The sequence below is a fragment of the Candoia aspera genome, chromosome 2 (assembly GCF_035149785.1).
Source record: "Candoia aspera isolate rCanAsp1 chromosome 2, rCanAsp1.hap2, whole genome shotgun sequence".
In the NCBI taxonomy this organism is placed as follows: Eukaryota; Metazoa; Chordata; class Lepidosauria; order Squamata; family Boidae; genus Candoia; species Candoia aspera.
The window spans coordinates 157,756,172-157,781,069 of NC_086154.1; the positions used below are offsets into that span (position 1 = coordinate 157,756,172).

The following is a 24,898-nucleotide window of genomic DNA, read 5'->3' on the forward strand; positions in this document are numbered from 1 at the left end:
TTAAAACGTTTAAACCCGAGCCATCCATTGCGTGCTATATTGCCATTGAATGTACTCTCAAACTACTATCCACATACTCAGATCGACATAATTCGGTGAAATGCTTGCTTTTGTCATTGACCTTAGTACTTAGTACTTTTTAACAAGATGATGGGCAAATGGTAATGAGCTAAAAAGACTCTGAAAAAGGAAATGGCAGACCCCAGGCTCTGGCAAAGAAAATACAACACAACATAACCCTTGCCCATGCTGGATAGCATCTAGCTTTCAGTCTAACTTTTCACAGATCCTATTACTTTGCTTTCATTTAAAATAAGTAGGGAGACTTGACAGAATAATCACAGTTGAAGTATTGTAAATTTATCATAAACAATGTGGATTTTTCAAGGAAAGATCTTAATCATGGTTCCCCTTGTATACCTTTTATTATTCACACCCTCATTGAACATTTTGATTAAAATGTTAAACTCAATTTTAAGGAAAATGTCTGTGGCCCTATTACCATTACTTCTGCTCATACAGGTTTATGAATTATTCTTCAATTTCAATTTCAGAGACGTGCAGCAGATAATTTGAGAAGGCATCATCAGTATCAGGTAACAAATCTCTTCCTTTGTTTTGTATTACTTTAATTTGATAAGTGTCACAATTGGAGTTGGATGCATTTGCCATCATGAGTCACTATAGTTCAGATGTTGGGAACGATACATTTTCTGGCAGAAGAGACAATTATTTAATTTGGATGGGCATATTAGGAATTACATACAAGGAATTTAGGACAAAACATGAGGGAAGAAATGCCTCCACCTCCATTACTTTAGTTCAAATATAGCTATTTAATAAATGAAACAGGAAAAAATCCTTGAAATGAGCATTTTTGTTACCTGTATTTTTCCCCCATATAATCACCACTATTCGCTACACACTTCTGCCAACAATGGACAAGCTTCTTAAAGCCATCATGAAAAGACTCCACACATTGTCCCTTACTGAGGGCCTGACAATCCTTCCCACCTCCTCATTTGAGACAAACATGCTCACAAATTTTGGGAAAAGATGGCCGTCTCATGGCATTCAGTATGGACTATATGGTAGATGGGATAAGACAGTGGTATCTATCTTTGCAATTGCCTCTTGGGTGGCTCATGGGGTATGAGGCCCAACATTGTTATATTGCAGTAAAATGTCCTCTTGTGCTTTCAAACTCTGCTTGATCATTGTTTCAAAGTGCTGCAATATGGTGCTCTGAGTTGATAGTGATACCAGGCTCAAGGAAATCCATGTGAATAACACCATCTGCATCCCAAAAACCTGTATTCATGAGTTTTCCTGCCAAAACCTGGGTTTTGAATTTTTTTCCACAGGTCAAGCATTATGATATTCCATAGGCTGATACTTCATCTGAAGGTCATAATGATGAGCCCATGTTTTGTTGGCTGTCACAATGTTGTGAATAAATTCCTTACCTTCATTCACCACAACTGCTGGCAAATCTCAAATCTTGAAGTTTTCATTGTCAGCGTACAAGGAACTCACATTGGAAAACCTTCCAAGGCTGAAGAACATCAGTTATGTGGCCCACAGGTTCCAGTGAAATGAAAGCTTTATAGTAGTTTCTCTTTGAGTGATTCAACAACTGTCCTTAATCAGTTCACAACCTTTCTCATGTGAAACTTGTTGGTCATTATCAGAAATTGTCCACTTTGTTCTTGATCAACAAATTAGTCCTTCCCAGTTCAGCAGCTTTACATTTTAGGCCTAGCAATGCACAGTACTAATGTCAACATATTCACCACCATAAACAACTTGCATTTGGTGGTGAACTTTAACTGGAGTGACTCCTTTGGAAGTCAAAAAAACATTGCTTAAAGCATGTTGATGAATACTCACTGCAGGCTTCCGTTTCACAAACAGTAGCAAACAACCGTTTTTCACAGCAACTTCCAACCAACTGAAGTGAAAGAACAGGTGCTAAAGAACACATCAGGATTTCTAGCACGTCAGTACTGCCTTCTGTAGGTGAATTACAACACTAGAAGTATTACTTTTCATTCAGTTCTTGTATTTGCAATCCGGAGGCAATTCTCATTAGGGATAAGTTATCATTTCCATTTGATTGAACACTAGATGCATTCATAAGTTGTTCTTTACATTACACATGATCAGTGGCATCCACTGATGGAAACATTTTCTAAGCCTATTTTCAAATGTGCCCTTAAAAAGCACATTCAGATCTCTTTTAGATTTTTTTAAAGTGTATGTGAATGTAATGTTCACATGCATGGAATGAGCAATCTAGCCGAAGTAGGATTTACATGTACTGCATATCCTATAATGGTTTGAGCACAAACCAAATTTTAGCGTATGTTTTAATTGGCTTTTAATGATTTTCTATCATGGCTGATTATTTGTAACTGTTTATTGATTTTTTGTTCTTTAATTGTGTGAGCCACTCAGAGTCATGTATATGAAACGGGTGGCTACCTAAGTTGAATGAGTAAATAAATAAATATAAAGAAAGACAATGTACTTTGGGAGGGAGGGGGCAATAGCACTATATTGTTTAACTTGCAAATTTACTTGTGTGAAAAAAAAAATCCTCACAACTATAGAAAATGGAGTTAGTTGTCCAGTTAGTGTATTATCTTCTTCACTACAGCTACAGTATTGTATACATTGATGTCAAAATAAGAGCTATTGAACTCAGCAAAACTCAGTGGGTTGGATTGTATGAACCACATCCATGATTCTTTCATCACATGGCAAGGAAAAGAAAGAAAGGGCATTTTTTTTGTCCTGTGAGTTAAAGTAGACTGATTAGTCAATTAAATTCATAGATGAATAGAAATTTGAACCTGAGTTTCCCAGAGATGGTGGCTTTAGTCCATTCTACTTCAGATAGTTCTAACAAATTAGCCTGAAATGTTATTTCAGTTCCCTTATTCTTTAGCAAATGATAGCATGGAGTTCCAGTCTGGCCCTTCCCATAAGCCTACCAGCATAGAGGTTGATTCCAAGAAAGTCACTGTCTTTCATAAATGCTCTGATGCATTTAAACAGTAATGGCAAAATATCATACAATGGGTTAGTTTTTCATTAATATTTTAAAATCAGACTAGCAGAGGTTGCCCTGGATGCAGTCCTAATTTAATAGCTCTGTATTTGCATTGCCTAGCAACCAGGCAGAGTCAAGGAGATGCGTTTTTTATTTTACCTTCATAATTGTGTAAAGTGTGACAAAGGACTTGAGAAATCTTTCCTACACATGCAACTATTCTCAAATGCATTTTGTCACTGATTTGAGCACACAACGTAAGTCACAACTTACGATGAGTGCACAAACTCTGGTATCATTGTACGCAGCTCAGAGTGTGACTAAAGCTGGAGTTCATGAGGAGAGACAGAGCTATTCACCTGTTTTTCACTATGATAAGGCCAGTTGGGGAGCACTTTGTCTTTATTCTTCTACAAGAGCATTTTCTGCAGTTGGTAACAAATATTACAGTCTGTTCTACCTGTCATAATTCAGTAGATATGTCCCAATCTTTAGGACATGGAAGACAGCAAGGCGGTAACAGAAATTCCCTTGTCATCTGTGATAAAAACGATATAATTAGCAGCAGAAGTTCACCAGCTTCCTCTCCCCCCAGAAGCCACAGCTGCCCAAAGCTAACATTTTGACTTTTCAGAACAAAGTATCTCATTCATCAGATACTAATCAACAAAGGGTTGACAACCTTGTTTTTATCTTTCAGGAGGTCATGAGGAATTTGGTTAAGAGATATGTGGCAGCAATGATAAGAGATGCTAAAACTGAAGAGGGACTAACAGAAGAGAATTTTAAGGTAACTGCTCATATAATGAGTTGCATAGAATCATAGGGTTGGAAGGGACCTTGGAGGTCTTCTAGTCCAACCCGCTGCCCAAGGCAGGAATCCTCATGCCACCTTGGATAAATGGTTGTCCAATCTTTTCTTGAAAACCTCCAGCGATGGAGCACCCACAGCTCCCAGAGGCCAGCTGTTCCACTGCTTAATAGTTCTCACTGTCAGGAAATTCCTCCTTATTTTCAGGTTGGATCTCCCTCTGAAGAGCTTCCATCCATTGTGTCTTGTCCTATCCTCAGGTGCTATGGATTGACGCCCTCTTCCCTGTGGCAGCCCTTCTTAATAACAATGAATAACAAACTCTACAGAGCTTCAACTGAAAAAGTAATCTAGTACACAGTATATCTTTCTAGAAGTTAGAGCGTTAGAACGATTCATATGGGACAAATTTCATTTGTCACATACACATATACTAAATATGGACACAGTCACTATATAATTCAAGGCACTGGTTGTAACCCTATATGGCTCAGGGCCTGAGGATCTGCAGAGCCCTCTTGTCCTGGTGGTTTCAGCCCATCCAAAAAGATCTAATAGGGAGGGCACCCTTTGAGTCCCATCCTTGAGGGATTGCCATCCTCAGGAAGCGCAAAGCCTTTTCTACTGCTGCCCCTCTCCTTTGGAATAGTGTTCCACCCAAGGTCAGGCCAACACCAACCCTGCTGGCATTCAGGAAAGACACCAAGGTCTGGCTGTTCCAGAAAATAATTGAGGATTAATGGAATAGCAGGTCCCTTCTGTGCAGTAGGCAATTGTTGCTTTGTTTGGGGGAGGGGGGTGTTGGCTATTTTTTTCCCCTTTTAATTTTGCTTTTGTACTGTAAGCAGCTCAGTCTTTTTTTTTTTTTTTTTTGGTATTGAATGGCATACAAATAGAAATAAATAAACAAATAATCATGTATGAAAGTTTGCCAAATGGGAAGTTGAGTGTCCAGTTAAATAGGATGACTTTTTATGCTTAGTAAGTTAGTAAAGATTGTGTTGTTTCTGAAATTAGGGTTAGGGCATACAGTACATTTGTGTTTGCATTAGGGTGATGTTAGGCTTGATTGATATCTATGGTTAACTATGGCATGAGGATTAGCATTAGGGCTAGTGGTAGTCAGGTTTATGTTATAATTAGGACTGGTGGCTGGGTAACATTTAGAGTAAATATTCCTATGGTGTTAGAGTGAAGTTAAGGTTAGGGTTAGGATTTTTTTGAGCTCTCTGATGAAAAGTGAGCATTAGGATTAATTTTTATGGCTAGTGGTAATCTTATGTGACCACTGGGAAAGAATGCTGGTGTCAGCCCTCCCAGGTAAACCAGACAGGAAACACAACCAGATGAGCTAGTTCTACTTTACTGTAAGGCTGCATTGACAGAATCTTCCTGCCCTCCCTATTTACCACCTGAGAAACTAGAGCGGGCCCTTCCTAAGTTTCTTCCTCTGGCTGTTACTCTGTTGTGGGCTCCTTTCTCTTTTATCTGATCATTCCCTAGGCAGCATCTCTTCCTCTCACCTTCCAAGGCTACCCTCACGTTCCATCACAGCTGGAGATAGGATTAAGATAAATATTTCTATTGGCACTAGGGTGAATTTGGGGTTAGGACTGAGCTGAACTGAGGCCTATTTAATGTATAACATTTACATAGCACATAGTTCAAAAATGAATCCATTAATTAATGTATAATGCTATTTATTCATAAATGTTAATTAATTAATAAATCAAATCAAACCTTTTTTTGATACAGTTTTTTTTAGTTGCATGCATCATTAATTTTCTTCTACTTCTTTAGGAATTAAAGCAAGATATTTCCAGTTTTCGCTTTGAAGTCTTGGGTCTTTTAAAAGGAAACAAACTATCTAATTTACAACACTCCAGAACTAGCACAGAAGGCTCCTCCTTGACAGAATCTGATGAAGGAAGTGAAAGTGGAGGAAATGAAAAAATCATGAAGAAAAACCTTAGTCTTTTTGAAATAACCACAATGATTCACCCAAGAGTAATGGCAAGACCCTCTGAAGCACACAGCCAGAGTAATGGGTCAGCACTGATGGCAACCGAGTCCACCAAGGAAAAACAAAAGAAAGTAAACTTTGTGGCTGATGTAAAGAAGTTTAGGTTATTTCATAGACAATCAAAAAACAGCTCTACTGAGCACAGTACAAATAAAATTTATTCAATTTCTGAAGAAATTTCCCGTCAACAAGCAGAAGAACACAAGAAAGTAATTGAACTGGAAGATAAACCATTGGCTGTGAACTGTGAGCTAAACAAACAGGGTATCGGTGCAGAGTGCACCGTTCCCAGCAATAAGCAAGTTAGAAATGAGACTTTGGACTCTGTGCTGAATAAGAAAGCTGTTCCTTCTGACTGGAAGACCACTGAGGTGCAGGATTCAGATTTCCCCAGAGAAAATGATTTGTTAAACAATGAGCAGGACATCAGCATCATAAAGGAAGAAACAATTATTCGGAACAACTACATGACAACAAGGTTATGATGAAAGCAGGCAGAACTTATACAATTATGTATAAATTGCAAAATGTTTTGAAGCAGAAATATTTAAACCTAGCCACAAAATACAGCATTAAAATGTTCAGAGACTGTAGGGCAAAATATTGTAATATAATTCTATGATGTAAGGTAAACAGAAAAATCTGGTTTGTAGCCTGTTTTTGTTTTCACAATTACTTTTACATACTTTATTAAAAAGGAGTATCTGGTATTCTTGTATTGTTGCAATATACACAGAAAAGTTTATAGCTATCTTTTTCAATCTGAATTAAAAACATTTTCTCTGTGATAGTTAATGCCTATAGTAAATATTTTTCTATGCAAATAAACATAGCTTAATAAAGGTGTGAGCCAATATGCTTTTTAATGTTTCCTCTGGATGCAGGTGAATATATTTTTTCCTTTCTGAAAAATGTTTAAACTTTTCATTTAAGTTATAAATAAAATTAGGAACATACATTAATTTATTTTAAATTTTTATTTTTGTACCTACAAAGAAATACTGATATCCTATTTATGTTAAAATATTTCAGCAATAGGATACTTGATGTCCTTCAGATGTCTTCAGCTATAAGACCCATAAGCCACAGCCAGCATAACCCAGAGCCTATTAAGGAAATGTAGTTCAGTTTATTTTGCAGGCAAAGTTGTCTGTGCCTGGCATCCTAGGACTGACCATTTGCATTTATTAAAAATATTATCCTTTAATTCTGTAATGTGTTCTGATTCTGACAGCAAGAGGAAATGAGATTACTTCTTTACAATGAGACAATGATTTCAAAACAAACTCATGCATTTTGAAAAAATGGGTTTACCCACCTTTCCTAAAAATCCACAAAAGCTTGATTTGCCAGTTCTAGAATATAGAAATGTTTACTGCCCTAATTTACATTCTTCTGTAGTCTGAAAGAAATAAAGATCTGCTTTAAAAAAACAAAAACTACTGGTTTGGCTATTCTGGTTTGGCTATTCTGGCTCTCTGTGAGCAATCAGAGGCTTTTCATGTCTGTTTTCATAGTTCAGTAATTTACTTCAAGACATACTGTCAAACAATCCAAACAATTCCAAACAATCATTTGGAATCGGATAAAGAATAAGAATAAGATCCTTTTCTTGACTGAGGTATTGGTGGCCTTCACCAACATATGACAATTTTATTTCTCATATTTCTACACCATCCATCTCGCAAATGACTCTGGGCAGTTTACAATTCAGTTAAAATAAGAGATTAAAAACATAAAAACAAGTACATCATACAAAATATAAATATGAAATATAGAAAAATATTTAAAGTTTATATAAAATATAAACTCCTTGGAGCCACATCACGGCGCCAATCACCCCCATGATTAGCTATCCCACCTCCCAACTCAAGTGAGGTGGCAAAGCCTGGTTTTCACTCCCTTTTGGAAGGCCGGGAGAGTGGGGGCCTGCCTCACCTCTGGGAGTAACGTGTTCCACAGAGTGGGGGCCACAGCAGAGAAGGCTCTCTTCGTGGATCCTGCCAATCGACAATATCTCATGGAGAGAGTCCGTAGCATGCCCTCTCTGCCTGACCAAGTGGGATGGGTCAATGCAATGGGGGTGAGGTGGTCCCTCAGGTAACCTGGACCCATGCCACATAGGGCTTTAAAGGTGGTAGCCAACACCTTGACTTGGACCTGGAAGCAAACTTGAACCCAATACAGCTCACTCAGCAAAGGTGCTATATGTGCCATCCTTGGGGCTCCTAAAACTGATTGCACAGCTGCATTCTGAACCAGTTGTAGCTTCCAGATGCTCTTCAGTGGTAGCCCCATGTAGAGCGTGTTGCAATAGTCTATACAGGAGATGACTAGGGCATGAATGATTGTCCAGAGGGCCTCTCAATCCAGGAAGGGGTGTAGCTGGCACACAACATGAAGCTGGGCAAAGGCTCCCCTGGCCATGACTGCCACCTGCTCTTTGAGCAGGAGTCATAAGTCCAGGAGAACCCCCAAGTTCCGGATCTGTCTGGGGCAGCACAACCCCATCCAGAACCAAAGATGGTAAATTCCTGGATGCCGAGGAGCCCCAAACCCACAGCCACTCCATCTTACCAGGGTTCAGCTGAAGCCTGTTGTTCCCCATCCAGACCTCTACAGCCTCCAGGCACCAAGAGCAGGCCCTGAGGCACCCCACAAAGGTGGGGCCACAGGCCAGATCTCTTGCTCCCTATCAACACTGATTGGGACTGGCCCTGGAGAAAGGAGGTGAACCAGCACAAAACTGTGCCACCCACCCCTAACTCCCTGAGCCAACCCAAAAGGATACCATGGCTGATGGTATCAAAAGCCACTGAGAGGTCAAGAAGACCAAGGATGGATGCACTGCCCCCATCCTGCTCCTGCCAGAGATCATCCACAAGTGTGACCAATGCTGTTTCCAGCCCATATCCAGGCCTGAAACTCAATTGAAAGGGGTCCAGATAATCCATTTCAACCAGGATCCTTTGGAGCTGCAACGCCACCATTTTCTCAACCACCTTCCCTAAACAGGGGAGGTGGGAGACTGGATGAAAATTGTCTAGTATGGTATCCAGTGACAGTTTCTTGAGGAGGGGGTGCACCATGCCTCTTTAAAGGTTGTTGGAAACCCTCCCTCCCTCAAGGATGAATTCACCATCACCTGGATCCACTCACATGTCACCTCCTGAGCTGCCTTCACCAGCCAGGAGGGGCATGGATCTAATTGGCAAGTGGTGGCATTTACAGTCCAGAGGACCCTGTCTACTTCCTCAGGCCTAACGGGATCAAACCATTCCCAGATAACCAGGTAAGTACGTTCCCCAGGCATCTCCATAGGCCATGCCCCACGCTTGACATCCAAATTGGTAAAAACCTGAGCAATTTTATCCTCCAGATGCTTGGAAAACTCCTCTGCATGGCCCTGTAGGTGGGTTACTGGACCCACATGTTAGTTTTTAAATGTATTTCCATAAGCAAAGAATGATTTTCTGTCAGGCAATTTTTTTTTAAAATTAAAATCTCAGCTTTCCATCTTATCCTTTGCTTTATATATTATAAAATGAGAATAAGAATACAATATACACTATGGAGTGAGAATTGCCAGATGCACAAGCTGGGTTTAGAAAAGGCAGAGGAACTAGGGACCAAATTGCCAATATCTGCTGGTTAATGGAAAAAGCCAGGGAGTTTCAGAAAAACATCTCTTTCTGTTTTATTGATTATTCTAAAGCCTTTGACTGTGTGGACCATAACAAATTGTGGCAAGTTCTTAGCGGTATGGGGATAGCAAGTCATCTTGTCTGCCTCCTGAAGAATCTGTATAACGACCAAGTAGCAACAGTAAGAACAGACCACGGAACGACAGACTGGTTTAAGATTGGGAAAGGAGTACGTCAGGGCTGTATACTCTCACCCTACCTATTCAACTTGTATGCAGAACACATCATGCAACATGCTGGGCTTGAGGAATCCAAGGCTGCAGTTAAAATCGCTGGAATTAACAATCTCAGATATGCAGATGATACCATTTTGATGGCTGAAAGTGAAGAGGAACTGAGGAGCCTTATGATGAAGGTGAAAGAAGGAAGTGCAAAAGCTGGCTTGCAGCTAAACCTCAAAAAAACCAAGATTATGGCAACCAGCTTGATTGATAACTGGCAAATAGAGGGAGAAAATGTAGAAGCAGTGAACGACTTTGTATTTCTAGGTGCGAAGATTACTGCAGATGCTGACTGCAGTCAGGAAATCAGAAGACGTTTAATCCTTGGGAGAAGAGCAATGACCAATCTCGATAAAATAGTTAAGAGCAGAGACATCACACTGACAACAAAGGTCTGCATAGTTAAAGCAATGGTATTCCCAGTAGTAACATATGGCTTTTTCTGGTAAATCCAAATAAACCCCATCTGGGGTGCAGTGTCCTGTCCCAATAGGTTTACAGGAGTGTGGTCACTGAGCAGGAAAGCACACTCAGTAGTATGAGGTCTGAGTGGAATTATAACCAGTTCTGTGAGAGAGCAGGAAGCAGTTGTCTCCTCCACCTTTCACCTTTAGGCTGGAAACCCTCCTTGATCCTGCTATTATATTTGGCCTCTAAAGGTCACAGATCTTTCTAATGTTGGAAGTCCTGGCAAATCCAGCATGCCTCATTAGCATATGGATGGTTGCTCTAGGATGCAAACTATTGAGGAAGCTGTTTGTTGCCACTCCCACTTGCTCTCTCTCTCTTCCTCCTTCTTCCACCAAGGGAGAAGCTAGCATGCTGCTCAGCTCTCCATTCATCAGGCCTTGATGAGGAATTCCACCCCTATTCTGCATGCAGATCTTAGCAGCTGTAGGGCTGAGAGATCACCAAGTATAGGTAAAGAACAGAAGAAACAAGGAACTTCATTTTCCACCAAAGATGAATGCAACTGGACCAAATAATAAAGTCAGTAAAAGTCTTTTTTACTTTACTTGAACCTACTCTGTCTAAGCATGTGATTCTTTATGCTTGGGAGGGCTAAGTATGTAAGATCAATAACCTGTGTTTCTCTGACATGCTCATTTAAGCTATTTAAGATAATATTCTTTTTCTGTGCATAGCTTCCTCCACTGTGTAAAGCTCTCTCCATTATATGGTCCTAGCTGGCCACTAAATGGCTTCATCTAAGGTAGAGAGACCAGAGAAAAAAGTTTCTAAGAGAGAGTAAGTTGCACTGTTGCTTATTAATAAAAGAATGTTCTAGACATAGACAGAGAAGGACCAGACTGACCACAGGCAAGAATGGACATGTGTTGCTAACAGAATTGGCCTCCCTGGCAATAGAAAAGTGCCAGGTGGAAACTGTCCTCTAGCTCTTTAGGTGCTTTATGTGAATGAGTGGAGGTCTGATGGATATTGATGCTAGTAAGTCTGAGTTAAAACTGGAGTGTGGACAGCATGCTAGTGCTTAGGCACTTTGATTTTCAATGGCCCAGCTGCTACAATAAAAATAAACATAATCAGGAGCATCAGTAACTTTGTGGACAGCTGGAGGTTCTGAATCTAGTAGCCTGTGTTCCCTCTTGTGGCTGGGATAGGACTGCAGTTGCAATTGGGTTTGCAGAGCCAGCAGGTGAGTGCAGTCATTGTGGGTTTAGGGGGGCTGCTGTCTTGCATTGGGTGTGTAGGCATTCACAGATATGGGCAGTAGCTTTCACCAGGGCATTATTTATAGGAGGACAGCCTGGTTTCGATGTCTGGTAGCAAACCCTGCTGTTGGAAGGAAATCTTACCAGGGTCCATTCTGAGCCAGGAATGAAGAAATGCAGGCAGTTGCTTGAACAGAGGTAATTGCTTTATTGTCTGAGAGCGTGATACAGAGAAGTCAGCTGCCGGAGGTGGCCACACTTGTATTCCCCCCCCCCCTTATATAGAAATGTGGGTTTTGTGTTAGAAAAAAGGCTGCAAAAGACTGTTTGTCTTGGCTGGATCATGCTTACTTGGTTCCTGGAAGAGTTCTTCTAAGAATTCTAAGACAGCGTTAATTGATAAAAGAACTGAAGCATTCCTGTGGTTGCGCCCCCTATTGTTTTGTGGTTCCCTTGCTTTTTGTTCAATTAAGCTCTCTGCAGGGCTGCGGCTTTCGCCCATTAGGTTTAGATTATTGATATTCTAAGGGGAAGGCCTTTTTCCCTTTAATTATGTTAAGGTGTTGTCTCTCTCTGGCTTTTGTCCTCTCAGTTTCCTGATCTGATCGGTTTGCGGGGAATCTGATCAATTTATCCGGAGGTTCTTTTATGGCTCATGTTAGTATTTTCCTATTATTCTATTGTGGTCTTTTATGTTAGGTCATTTCCCTTCTGTTTTAGTCCTCTGCCCTGGAATTTCTGACTTCTTACCCGGTTTGGGGGAAGTGTTTTTGGTGGGATGTGTCTATCGGGGGGAAGATGTTTTAAAGGGGAAAAATGGCAGTTTGCTAAAAAAAAAAGAGAGAGAAATGGGGGGGGGGGTTGCTTGAATCCTTCCAACAGTGCCCATTACCAGGGAGTGGGTAACTGGTTTGAGAGGCTTGATCCTGAGGCACAGGACTGGGCTTGGTAGTCTCCAGGATGTTCTTTGGGTCCTTGGATGACTTTTTCCACCTTAGTAGTTTTGAGCTGGGTAGTTCATAGCTGTCATAGATTCTATTATTGATTCTATTATTCACTCATTCATTCATATTTAACAGTAATTAACAAACAGTAACTGAGTAACATATATCTATGATACATAGAGAAAAAACATTTAAACCCACTAAACAGAAGATAGATAATATAGGCATTCATATTTACCATACTTCAAAAGCATTACTGATAATAGCTCTATTGCAGTTAAGATAAAATATAAAGTTCACCCACGTTTGATAGAATTGTGGTTCCTGCCTCTGTTATTTTATTACTTTAACTTTATATGTAATCTTTTCTAACATGGTGACTGAAGAGGCCTTATTAATCCACATCTCCTGTTAAATTATCTAAGATTTTTCACTGTTGAGCAATTTTTATTTTAGCTGCTGAGATTAAATAAATAAAAAGTTCCATGTTTTTAAGCTTAAGACTTGATCTCATAAATAAATGCAGTAACCCTAACTATGGACAGCATACCATTTTATTAATGGAAGCTGTCATGAGCACTGATGGTGAGCAGGAGGGGGCCCCTATCCAGGGGGTAAAAAGCATGCATAGTAGTGAGGAGTTGAGCAGCCATTCAAAGAGACACAGAACAGACCCGCCTTGACTTTTGGCGTTTTTCTGTCTGGGTTTTCTCATGCTTCTTCAGTTTGTTAGGATTTTCTGTCTAACGTAGCAGTAATAAAACACTAGAGACTTATTCCTCATCTCAGCATGGTTCCTGACTGTTAGGACATCAATCCTAACAAACTCCTACTCCCATTGAAAGAGGGAGGGAAAAAAAAGGGGGGGGGGAATTTTGGGGGGAAAATGTCTTTGGAAAACCAGGAAATTCGGCAAGCCATCCAACAATTGGCAGCAGCCTTGCAACAATACCTGCAACAAGTAGATCTCCAGATCAACACATTACAAGCAGCTATGCTACAGCAGTTACAACAACCAGCTCCGGTTAACCCACAACCGGCACCAGCAGCAGCAGCTCCGCCAGTAGTCTTGAGATCCCAGGGCAGTTTACCAGAGAAGTCTGGAGGAGAAGCAGGACAGTTGAGAACCTTTCTTACACAGTGCACAATGTTTTTCGACAGCAGACCGGCAGAGTTCCCAACAGACCGAACCAGAGTCACTTTTATTTTAAGTCTGCTAAAGGGCCCAGCAGCCAAATGGGCTATTCCCATGGTGGAGAACAATGACCCAATTCTCAATGACTACCAGAATTTTCTGGCAGGGTTCCAAGCACACTTTGATGACCTGATCAGAGAGGTCACTGACAGCCGGGAAATTTGGAAGCTCAAGCAAGGCAACAAGAGGGTGGGAATTTACATTGCTGATTTCAAGCTGTTAGCAGGAGATCTGGACTGGAATGAGAGTGCCTTGAAAGACCAATTCAAACAGGGGCTAGATGAGGAAATTAAAAATGAATTAGTGTGCCAGGGAACACCAGCTACTTTAGAAGGTTTATATCAGCTGTCTGTGGTCATAGACACCAGGCTAGAAGAGCTCAGACAGATGCAGCTGGGGAGAGGCAGGGGCTTCAGAGCACTTCCAGGATTTCCAGCTCTCTCTGCAGCATCTCTCTACTCAGGACCAGAGGAGCCGGTGCAGATCGGGGCAAGCAGGAGGCTTACTTCCGAGGCTGAGAGACAGAGAAGGAGAGAGAGAGCCCTCTGTTTCTACTGCAGAGTCCAGGGGCACATGGTGAGAGCTTGCCCAGCGAGAAGCCAAGCAAATTCCGTAAGAGCCCCAGGGCAAGCAGCTGAAACAAGAGCCACTTCCGCCTCTACTTCCAACCAGGGAAACTCCGTCGGTCTCCCTCCACAGAGCTCAGCAGGGAGACCATCAATCAATTAAGAAGGGCTCATTCCGCAGATTCCAGGCAATCCTTTTACTACTTACCAGTCATAATGCACGTAAACCCAGAGCACCAGGTCAAGCTAGAGGCTCTCGTGGATTCCAGAGCTTCCACCAATTTTATTGATGTACAGTCTGTACAAGACCTGAACATCCTAACCATGGAATTGCCACATCCCATAGAAGTTGAGACCATTGACGGCCAGCCCCTCAAGGCAGGATCGATTCGAAGTTTCACAGAACCTTTGCAACTAACAACGGGAGACCACACTGAATGGATCCAACTTTATGTTACTGCATCACTTAATGTGCCTATAGTCCTGGGCACACCTTGGCTGAAGATGCACAACCCATTGTTGGACTGGACTACGGAAGCAGTCTCCTTTCCAGCTAAGGAATGCCAGCACCACAAGATTCAAGCCACTCTTCTCTCTCCAGCAACCAACGCAGTCACCGAAGCAGGGGGGGTCCAGTTGCCAGCCAAGTATGCAGATTTTGCAGACGTTTTCAGTGAACAAGAGGCCACAGCACTACCCCCCATAGGGACTGTGATTGCACTATTGAGTTGATACCAGGAGCCAAGATTCCAGCAAGGAAACAATATCCCAAGTCCCCCAAGGAACTAGCCACCTTAAAAGATTACTTGGATTCTAATCTCCAAAAGGGTTTCATCTGACCATCTACTTCCCCAGCATCTGCTCCTACATTCTTTGTACCAAAGAAGCCTGACTCATTGGCACGGGCAGCTCAGGAGGCACCCATGAGAGTGGTTCATGATTTCAGCTCCCTCAATAAGGTCACGATCAAAGAAAATTACCCACTCCCCTTAATAGCTGATCTGCTGGATCGCTTACAGAAAGCATGCATTTTTACTAGGTTGGACCTCAGGAATGCATACAATCTGATCTGGATGAAAGAGGGGCATGAATATCTGACTGCCTTCAATACCAGGTATGGTAAATTTGAGTACCTTGTTTTGCCCTTTGGCTTGACAAACACAGGAGCCATATTTTCCCAATTTATGAATCAAATTTTGTCTGATTTATTAGATAAGTATCTGGTCATTTATCTAGATGACATATTAATATTCTCTGAGGATGCTACAACCATGTACGTAATGTCTTACAAAGACAGAGAGAACAAGCTGTTCGCCAAGCTAGAGAAATGTGCCTTCGATTTAACTGAATTACATTTCCTGGGCTATAGAATATCAACAGAAGGCATATCCATGGATCCTTCAAAGGTTCAGGCAATTCTCTCTAGGCAACTCCCCCCCCCCCCCCCCGGAATGTGAAAGATGTACAAAAATTCCTAGGATTCGCAAATTTCTATAGAAAATTTCTATATAAAATTAGTGACAGGGCCAAGCCCCTCACACAGCTTTTGAAGAAAGGATCAAAATTTCTTTGAGGGGAGAAGGAGCAAGCAGCCTTCCAAGAATTTAAGCAACTCTTTGCATCCCAGCCGCTTTTAAAGCATCCTGATCCCACGAAGCAATTCATAATGCATTCAGATGCTTCAGATTTTGCTATCACTGCTGTTTTATTGCAATATACTGACAAAGCAGGGAAGACATTGCTTCCTTGTGCCTTTTTCTCTCGCACGCTCTTGCCGGCAGAGAGAAACTATGATGTTTTTAACAAGGCGTTGATGGCAATTAAAGCAGCATTTCAAGAGTGGAGGCACTGGCTAGAAGATGCAACCTTTCCTGTGAAAGTTTGCACTGATCACAAGAATTTACAGCTTCTACAAAAACACCAGATCCCTCACCCCACGCCAAATCAGATGTAGCCAGTTTTTCTCCTGTTTCAATTTTGTTATTTCTTATGTTCCTGGGGTGCAGAACTGTTTGGCAGATGCCTTGTCTTGATCCATTCAGGCAACCCCTGCTACTCACCAGGATGTCCAGGCTACTATATTACAACCTCACAACTTTGATCAGTCTATGAGGGGGAACTAGACAGAGATTTTAGCAGCAGGCAGACAAGCAGAGGACCTATTTACAAGAGTCAGAGCTCAGCAACAACAGGACCCGTATGCCAGGGCCAGGATGGAAGCAGGAATCCTCTGGCATAGTGGGTGATTATACATTCCCCCCTCATTGAGGGGAGAAGTACTGAGACTTTGCCATGACCACCAAACGGCGGGCCACGGAGGTGTTTTCAAAACTCTCCATAGAGCTCTGAGAGACTACTGGTGGCCTAAGATGACTGCAGACATAAAGGGTTACGTTGCTTCTTGTCATACCTGTAGACAAGACAAGCCTCTCACAGGGAAGCCCACAGGACTCTTCAACCCCTACCCACCCCCAGTAGGCCTTGGGATACAATTTCCATGGATTTCATCATGGATTTACCCCCGGTCCAGGGGCTGACTTCCATACTAGTGGTGGTGGACCTTTTCACTAAAATGGTGCATTTTATTCCTTGCAAGGGCCTCCAATCTGTGCAAGCCACAGTGCAGTTGTTCATGGACCATGTTTTTAGGTATAGAGGCATGGTAAATCACTTGGTGAGTGACAGAGGCCCACAGTTCACTTCCAGGTTCTGGAGGGCCCTTTTCCAGTCATTAGGGGTCCAAATCCACCTGTCATCATTGCATCATCCTGCTAGTAATGGACAAGCTGAGAAAATTAACCAATGGTTACAGCAGTATCTCAGATGTTATACCACTTATTAGCAAGACAATTGGCCAGCCCTACTCCCCATGGCAGAATTTACCTATAACAACTCCGTGCAATCATCTACCAAGATGTCTCCTTTCCAAGCACTCTATGGGGTTAATCCTCGGGAGTTGCCCACCTCCTCACAGCAGGGAGCTGTTCCAGCCATGGCTGATTTTCTTAAAGAGCAACAAGCCGCACAGGAGTTGTTAAAGGAGCAGCTGAACAGGGCAAAGAGTGCTTACAAGAGAGCTGCAGGTGCTCACAGACAAGAGGGGGCAGCGATTGTGGTAGGAGACAAAGTGTGGCTCTCTACCAAGTTTTTGACCTCTACCAGGCCTTCCAAGAAGTTGGACTCTAAGTTTGTGGGACCTTTCACTGTGGTACAGCAGATAATTCCAATGGCTTATCATTTAAAGCTACCAGCATCCATGAAAGTCCATCCAGGGTTTCACAGAGCCTTGCTAGCCAAAGACCCTCCCCCAAGTGCCTTACGATCGCAAATGCCCCCCCCCACCTCCAGTAATTGTGGATGGGGAGGAGGAATATGAAGTCGAGGAAATTCTGGACTCTAGGAGGAGGGGAAGGGGCATCCAATATTTCATACACTGGAAAGGGTACCCTGAGGAAGAGCGCACATGGGAAAATGCCAGAGATGTACATGCACCAGCGCTGATTCAACGATTCCATTAGCTTTTCCCTCACAAACCCAAGCCTCACACTCTACCAGAGATTCCTCACTTGACTGAGCAAGCAGAGGAATCCCAAGCAGAGGAGTTCATAAGTTGGCAACCTCCACCGCTGCCAGAGGCTCTGAGGCCAGAGTGAGAGGAGGAGGGGGAGCCGCAGCCCTCCACCTCTGGCTTGCATTTCCCAAGGGGGAGGGGGGAAGAATCTTCTAATTATCTAGCTATTTTCCAGAAGCCGCCACCTGGGCCAGAAGCATTATCAGTCCTGGAGAGCAGCACTGATTCGTCCTTGGAAGAGTTTTCCTTTGAAGAATTTCCATTGTTGCCCAGTTCGCATGGAAGCTTGGAGGGGGAGATGGACTCTCATGAGACTTTGGAGGGAGGAAGGAACTCTAGAGAGGAGGGAGCTGAAATGGAATGTAAATCTGGAGGGGAGGGTGATGTCATGAGCATTGATGGTGAGCAGGAGGGGGCCCCTATCCAGGGGGGAAAACGCATGCGTAGTAGTGAGGAGTTGAGCAGTCATTCAAAGAGACACAGAACAGACCCACCTTGACTTTTGGGGTTTATCTGTCTGGGGTTTCTCATGCTTCTTCAGTTTGTTAGGATTTTCTGTCTAACGTAGCAGTAATAAAACACTAGAGACTTATTCCTTGTCTCAGCATGGTTCCTGACTGTTAGGACAGAAGCATTAATGGAAGCATTATATTAACTGAATATAATGGCCTGTTAGAACCACTGAAATGGAGCAGAGCTTATAACACAGCTGTGAAGCTATCCACAGAAAAAGAATATTATCTTAGATAGCTTTAATAAGCATGCCAGAGAAATACAGATTATGGATCTTACACACTCAGCCCTCCCAAGCATAAAGAATCACACACTTAGACAGATTAGGTTAAGATAAGTAAAAAAAAGTTTTACTGACTTTATTGTTGCTTCTGTTACATCCATCTTGGTGGAAAAGATGAAGTTCCTTTGTTCTTCTTTTCTTTCTAAATACTTAATTTGCCCTAAACTCTCAGCCCTACAGCTCCCAAGAGCTGTGTAGAAGAATGGGGCAGAATCCTTCATCAAGGCCCAAGCACATGGCCCTGATGAATGGAGAGCAGAGCAGCATGCTTGCTTCCCCCTGGATGGAAGAAGAAGAGAAGAAAAGACAGGAAGTGGGAGTGGGAACAAACAGCTTCTTCAGAGTTGCATTGTGGGACAACTCAATTTACATGCTAATTCACATGCTAATGAGGCATGCTGGATTTGCCAGGACTTCCAACATTAATGACATTTATGTCATCAAAAATTTTATGCCCAAGGGATATAACTTTATCACATGACATGACACATGAAAGAAAGACCCTCTTTGTAGGTGTTGGCATTTGGTTGTTTTGCAAGGACCAAACCCTATGGTAACAAATCACTCTGGCAGGGTGAACAGGTCAGACTTAAGTATCCTCAGGTTTGGGTGTGAAAAGAATGACCATATAAGGAAAAGTAAACTCTAGCAGGTTATGGGCCCAGTGAACCCCCAGAGAGAGCAGAGAGATCAGCTCCACACCTCATGCACATTTTAAAGGCAGGTAACAAAGACCTGTGACAATTTTTCCTTGGAGCCGCCTGGAGGTTCTCCAGCTGCTGCCAGTCTGCAGGACAAAGAAGCCAGCTGAGGTGACTTGCAAAAGAAGGAAGAAGCCTGGCTGCCTCCCAGCCCTCACTGATGCCTCTTGAGTGTCTATCAGAGACCAATTACCTGAATTGGGCCCTGAAGGTGGAAATGTATCTTCACAGAGAGAATCTTTGGATGCCAATTGGTGAGGAAACCCCCCCAAATCCCAGTGCTGAATGAGCGGGCTAGAGCCACCATTATCCTGGGAGTTAAGGATAATCAACTAGTGCATGTGTGTGTCATGCATTCTGCAAAGCAACTTTGGGACACTTTGAGAGACTTGTACATAAAGGCAACAGCAGGGAGTAAAGTTACCCTGACAAAAAAGCCGCACAAAGCCCACCCTGCAGAAGGAGATAGCTTTCCTGAGCACCTGCATCATATTCAGCAGCTGTTTGTTGAGTTGCAGGAGAGAGGTATGGAGTTTGCACCTCTCACAAAATCGTATATCCTGCTGTCCTCATTGAATGAAATGTGGGACATGAAGATTTGTACCCTGGAGGCTATGCCTGAAGCAGGACTCACCCCATCGTATGTTACACAGCACCTACTCACTGAATGGGAGAATAGAGAGGAAACCCCCGCCCCCCATCTCTTCTGGGAAGCTACAGCACAAGAAAGCAAGCAAAGGGAAAGGAAATGAAGCTGAGGCAACAGCACTAGCCAGCTAGCGATGCTTCAATTGTGGTTCAGCTGGACATTTGCAGAAAGACTGTGCCTTGAGACCCAAGAGTAGAAAGACAGAGAAGAAGAACACAAGGGCAACACAGAAGAAGGCTCTTCAGACAACCCAAATTGCACAGGTTTCTGAGAAGGGTAATTCTGATGTATGGGTGTTAGACTCTGGGGCCAATTGTCACTTATGTAATTGTAAAAGCTCTTTTGTTTCACAGTCTAAAACCAACAGACAAAGTGTATCTTTGGCTGATGGGTCTGTGACCAAAATTACGGGACAAGGTGACTTGTATTTATCCTGCTTGGGAGAAACTGTAAAAGGTGTGTTGTATGTGCCAAATTTACAATCAAACCTTTTATCTGTGGCACAATTGGTTGCAACAGAGTATGTCATAACATTTAAGAAAAATGGTTGTGAGATACATGAAAATGGGAAATTGTGTGCTACTGGTATGCTAAAAGACTCCTTGTACATTGTGCAAAATGCAAGGAAGCCAAACTGCAAAGCTGCAGTTGGCAACACTCCATATCATGACCAATGTGTACACCTGATGCATAGAAGATTTGGTCATGCTAATTTCAGGTATATAGCACAAATGCCACAGCTGTGTGCTGACCTAAAGATAAAACCCTATGACAAATACTTAGACTGTGTAGTTTGCAAAGAGTGCAAAACACAAAAAGCTCCTGTGAGTAAGCACAGTGACAGAGTTACAACTAGACCTCTAGAAATTGTACACTCTGACATTATTGGTCCTTTTGCTCCAAGTTTTGGACAAGCAAGGTATGCAATGACCATCATTGATGATTTCTCAAGATACATATTTATCTACATCTTAAAATATAAAGATGAGGCATTTGAGAAATTTAAAGGGTTTGTGACATGGGCAAATGGAAAATTCCCTAGGCCTGTATCTGCACTCCAATGTGATAGAGAATACCTTTCTCACAAATTTAAAAGGTTCCTAGCAGACAAGGGGATAGAACAAATTCTTTCTAATCCTTACACCCCTGAGCAAAATGGTGTTGCTGAAAGAAAGGGCAGAACCTTGCAAGAATCAATGTTATGCATGCTTAAAGATTTGAATTTATCTTTTAGATTTTGGGCAGAATCAATATCTACTGCCTGTTATGTGTGAAATAGATTGTATAACTGGACACTCCATTCCACTTGTTTTATGGTGTGAAACTAAAGGTAAACCGTCTTAGAGTGTTTGGTAGCACTGCATGGGTTCATATTCCAAAACAACAGAGAAGAAAAGGAGGCCCCACAACAAAGAAAACCACCTTTGTTGGCTATGAACAAAGCCAAAAGAGCTACAGGTTCATAGTGGGAAAGAAATTAATAATTAGCAAAAGCACTTCTTTTGCTGAGCAAAACTGCGGGAAATTAAATTCTAGCTCTCCAGTTGATCTAACCACAACAGAACAGCAAGGACTTGCTGATAGTGATCTTTTGCCTGGTGAGGACATTAAGCCAGAAAAGCAAACTGAAGATCTGTCTAATGAGACAGATGCTTCTCAGGAAAGTGATAGGAGTCAAAATTTAAGCCCTGTATTACCTCGCAGATCTCAGAGGAGTAATAAAGGCGTTCCTCCATCATGTTTTCAGGCTGAAACAGTAAAGGCTTTTCACATATTCACAGAACCTGAATCTTTAGAACAAGTAAATGCTTTACCACCTGAGATTGCACAAAATTGGCATTCTGCTGAAGGGCCGCAATCACAGCTTAGGACTGGAGTCCTTTAAACCTGGTATGGGTCCCAATAAACACACCAAGCGAGAAATAGGATAACCCTTTTATTTGAGCGCTCAAGTAACAAAGGGGTCTCTCCTCTGAAAAGGAGAGCCCTTTGTATTAGTAGACAGCATCGGCCATCCTTTGGGTGTGGAATTATCTAATAGTGGAAGGGAAATTTAACATAATTACCTGTCCGGTTACTTTCGGACAGGGTATCCCTCATGTGCGCATGCTTGCATTCTTGTATTATCTTCTACTGGCTTCTGCTGGTTCTGGTTCCCTTATCTTCCATTCGTGCCATCTCCCAACTTATACCTGTCATGTACTTGCCAGCCTCCTTCATATTCCAACTTATTCTTAGGCATCCTTATCCCCCAGGAGAGCCTTGGAGCTCTTGAGACAAGGAAGCTATTATTTTCCTTGACAATTACAGCTTACACAGTTAGCTGAACACATACATTCCTTATAAGAAGGATGCTGGTAAGGATGCTGGTAAAATTCTGTCTGCCATGCAACAAGAATTAGCATCCTTGAAAGAAAATAAAACATGGAAACTGGTAAATCTACCTCCCAATGAAGGCTGCCTAGGTTGTAGGTGGGTTTTCAAACTGAAAAGGGATGCTGATGGCCAAATCCAAAAATATAAAGCAAGGTTGGTTGCAAAAGGGTTCACTCAAAGGAAAGATTTAGACTTTGGCAAGACTTTTGCGCCAGTTACTAAAGATGAATCAATTAGATTGCTGTTAAAAATTGCTGCACTCAAAGGAATGTCAGTTCATCACTATGACATTCAAACTGCATTTCTCTATGGTGATTTAGACCACAAATTATACATGCAGCAACCCCCTGGCTATGAAAAAGGGGAGAATCTAGTCTGTGAACTGCAGAAGTCAATCTATGGGTTAAAACAAGCTGCTAGATCCTGGAACCAAAAATTAGATGAAAAACTGCAGAATTTTGGTTTTTGAAAAAGGAAAATGCAGATCTCAGTGACAGGAAATCCACTTCTGGGGTTTTAATTCAATTTGCTGGGTCAAGCTTAGGCTGGCATTCTAGAAAGCAAACACTTGCTGTACCAAGACACAGAGTTGACAAAGAAAATAGGTTTGTGTCTTACTCCTTAGCATAACAAAGGGGAGTGTTGGTAGTTGTTTGTTTGCAAGGACCAAGCCACTAAGATACTATGGTAACAAATCACTTTGGCAGGGTGAACAGGTCTAACTTAAGTATCCTCAGGTTGGGGTGTGAAAAGAACGACCATATAAGGAAAAGCTACTGTTTGGGGAAATTGCTTGGAGGGGAACTTGCCTGGGCTTGTTACAGTTTCAGTTTTCCTTTTACACAGCCTTTCCTTCCAGTCCTACTCAGAGCGCGTGTCCGTGTGTCTGAGCTTGTAAATATGAGCTTGTAAAGCTTTTGTGCCTATCCAGGATATCTGGATATGAAACTGTTTATGTTTTTATGCTTTCTGTAAATACACTTATTTTCATAGAAATGCCTGGTGTGTTTTTTCTGATCTCTTGGGCGAAACGCTTTCCAACAAACTCTGACAGTAGGCACCCTCTCCAACATTTGAAAGAATAATTATGATATCTATATATGCCAACAATATATACTCTTCCTTTGAAGCTCTTGCGTTGAAACTGAGGTGAATTCACCTGATTTCCATAATGCCAAGTTGTCTCCTGTATAGCTTTTCCAAAATGAGTATCCCAAGCTTCCTTTAAACCAAGAGGTGAATCTCCTATTTTGAGTTGCAATGGCAGCATATACATTTTTGAAATAGTTCCTTTTGGTTGTTCTAGATGGTTATTAAATTCTCAAAATTAGTGTAAGGTGAATTGCTGAATCTCTAACATCCTTATTATCCAATAGAGATTTAAGCTGATACCTGAAAAACCATGGTAACTGGTCACCTGTTTGTGGCTCTATCTGTTCTTTATTGAGAGGTTCCCTACTGCTATAGAAATCTTTTATTCTGTAAAGGTTATACCCTCTCCAAGGTTTCATTTGGGCCAGACCATATTGATTGTCCTGTTCTATGTATGTTATTAAATGAGCTAGAGGGGAAGTATCCTTTATCAAGGCTATATATTGATTCTTCCAAATTTGGGGCATCATTTTGGTAAAAACATTTTCCAGTCTGTTTATTTTTCAAAAATGTTTGAGAGGGGGAAGAACCATTGATTTATAAAATGATTTGGCTCTGATATAGTTTCTATTTGGAGCCATTATTTAGATGGTCTTCTGAAATGATTGGAATAAAATGCCCTCAGTGCAGCTTGATAATATATTCTTAAACTGGTAATTCCTAGCCTCCCTGCTTTTGAGGCCTATAAAAGATCTTTTAGTTAATTGTAAATGTTTTTGCATTTATATCATAGAAATTGCTTTTATATCATATATAAAGATATATAATTTGCATTTATATCATAGAAATGGCTCTCTATTTTGAACCCATTCTGGAATTCTATTGGGAGGCACTGAAATCAAAAATTGGGCCTTGCAAGGATTTTCCTTTTAACAGCTACAATTTGTCCTAAGATACTGAAGATTTTTTTTCACCTTTTTCTTTCCTTGTTCAATTTCTTCCACGTTGGTATATCATTATTAATGAAACTTTTCTTAATATTTTTGTTAATAGTGATCCCTAAATATTTTAAAGATTTATATGCTATTGGAATTCCTAAATCTATAGAGACTGCCTTTTGAATTTTAGGGAAGGTAGGAAAGAACATCAGATGTGATTTATGAAAGTTAGCTGTGAATTCCTCCAACTCCTTATTATGGTTAACTGAATGGGAGGCATTCCAGAGAGTCAGAACCATGCAAGTAAGTTCAAAAAATATGTCCTCCTACCTAATTGTATCTCATAAATCTGATCACTGGATCAAAGTACTATTGCTAGCTCTTCTATAGCTAAACTGAATAATAAACATGATAACAAGCAGCCCCGTTTCATACATATTGAAATCATAATAGAATTTGAGCCATAATTGTTATATCTTATAGTCTTATCTGAGCTTCAGTTGGTCCATAAATGTGGACCAAATTTCAAGGTCAACAATATATTCTATATTTGGAAGACCTTAAATTGGTCTATTTGGCTAAA

At 41.6% G+C, this 24,898-nt stretch overlaps 1 protein-coding gene across 6 annotated transcripts in view; it reads left to right on the top strand.

The window, feature by feature from the left end:
- TRPC4 (transient receptor potential cation channel subfamily C member 4) overlaps positions 1-6,731 on the top strand; it is a 113,397-nt gene extending 106,666 nt beyond the window's left edge. For 5 of the 6 annotated variants that reach the window (XM_063294537.1, XM_063294542.1, XM_063294540.1 and 2 more), the window contains 3 exons: positions 555-596; positions 3,756-3,845; positions 5,667-6,731. In XM_063294537.1, coding sequence (XP_063150607.1) covers positions 555-596; positions 3,756-3,845; positions 5,667-6,374 — 840 coding nt within the window. In that variant the 3' untranslated portion in view covers positions 6,375-6,731. The remainder of the gene's footprint in view (positions 1-554; positions 597-3,755; positions 3,846-5,666) is intronic. The other variant, XM_063294538.1, reaches the window with a different exon arrangement.
- Positions 6,732-24,898: the final 18,167 nt, after the last annotated feature.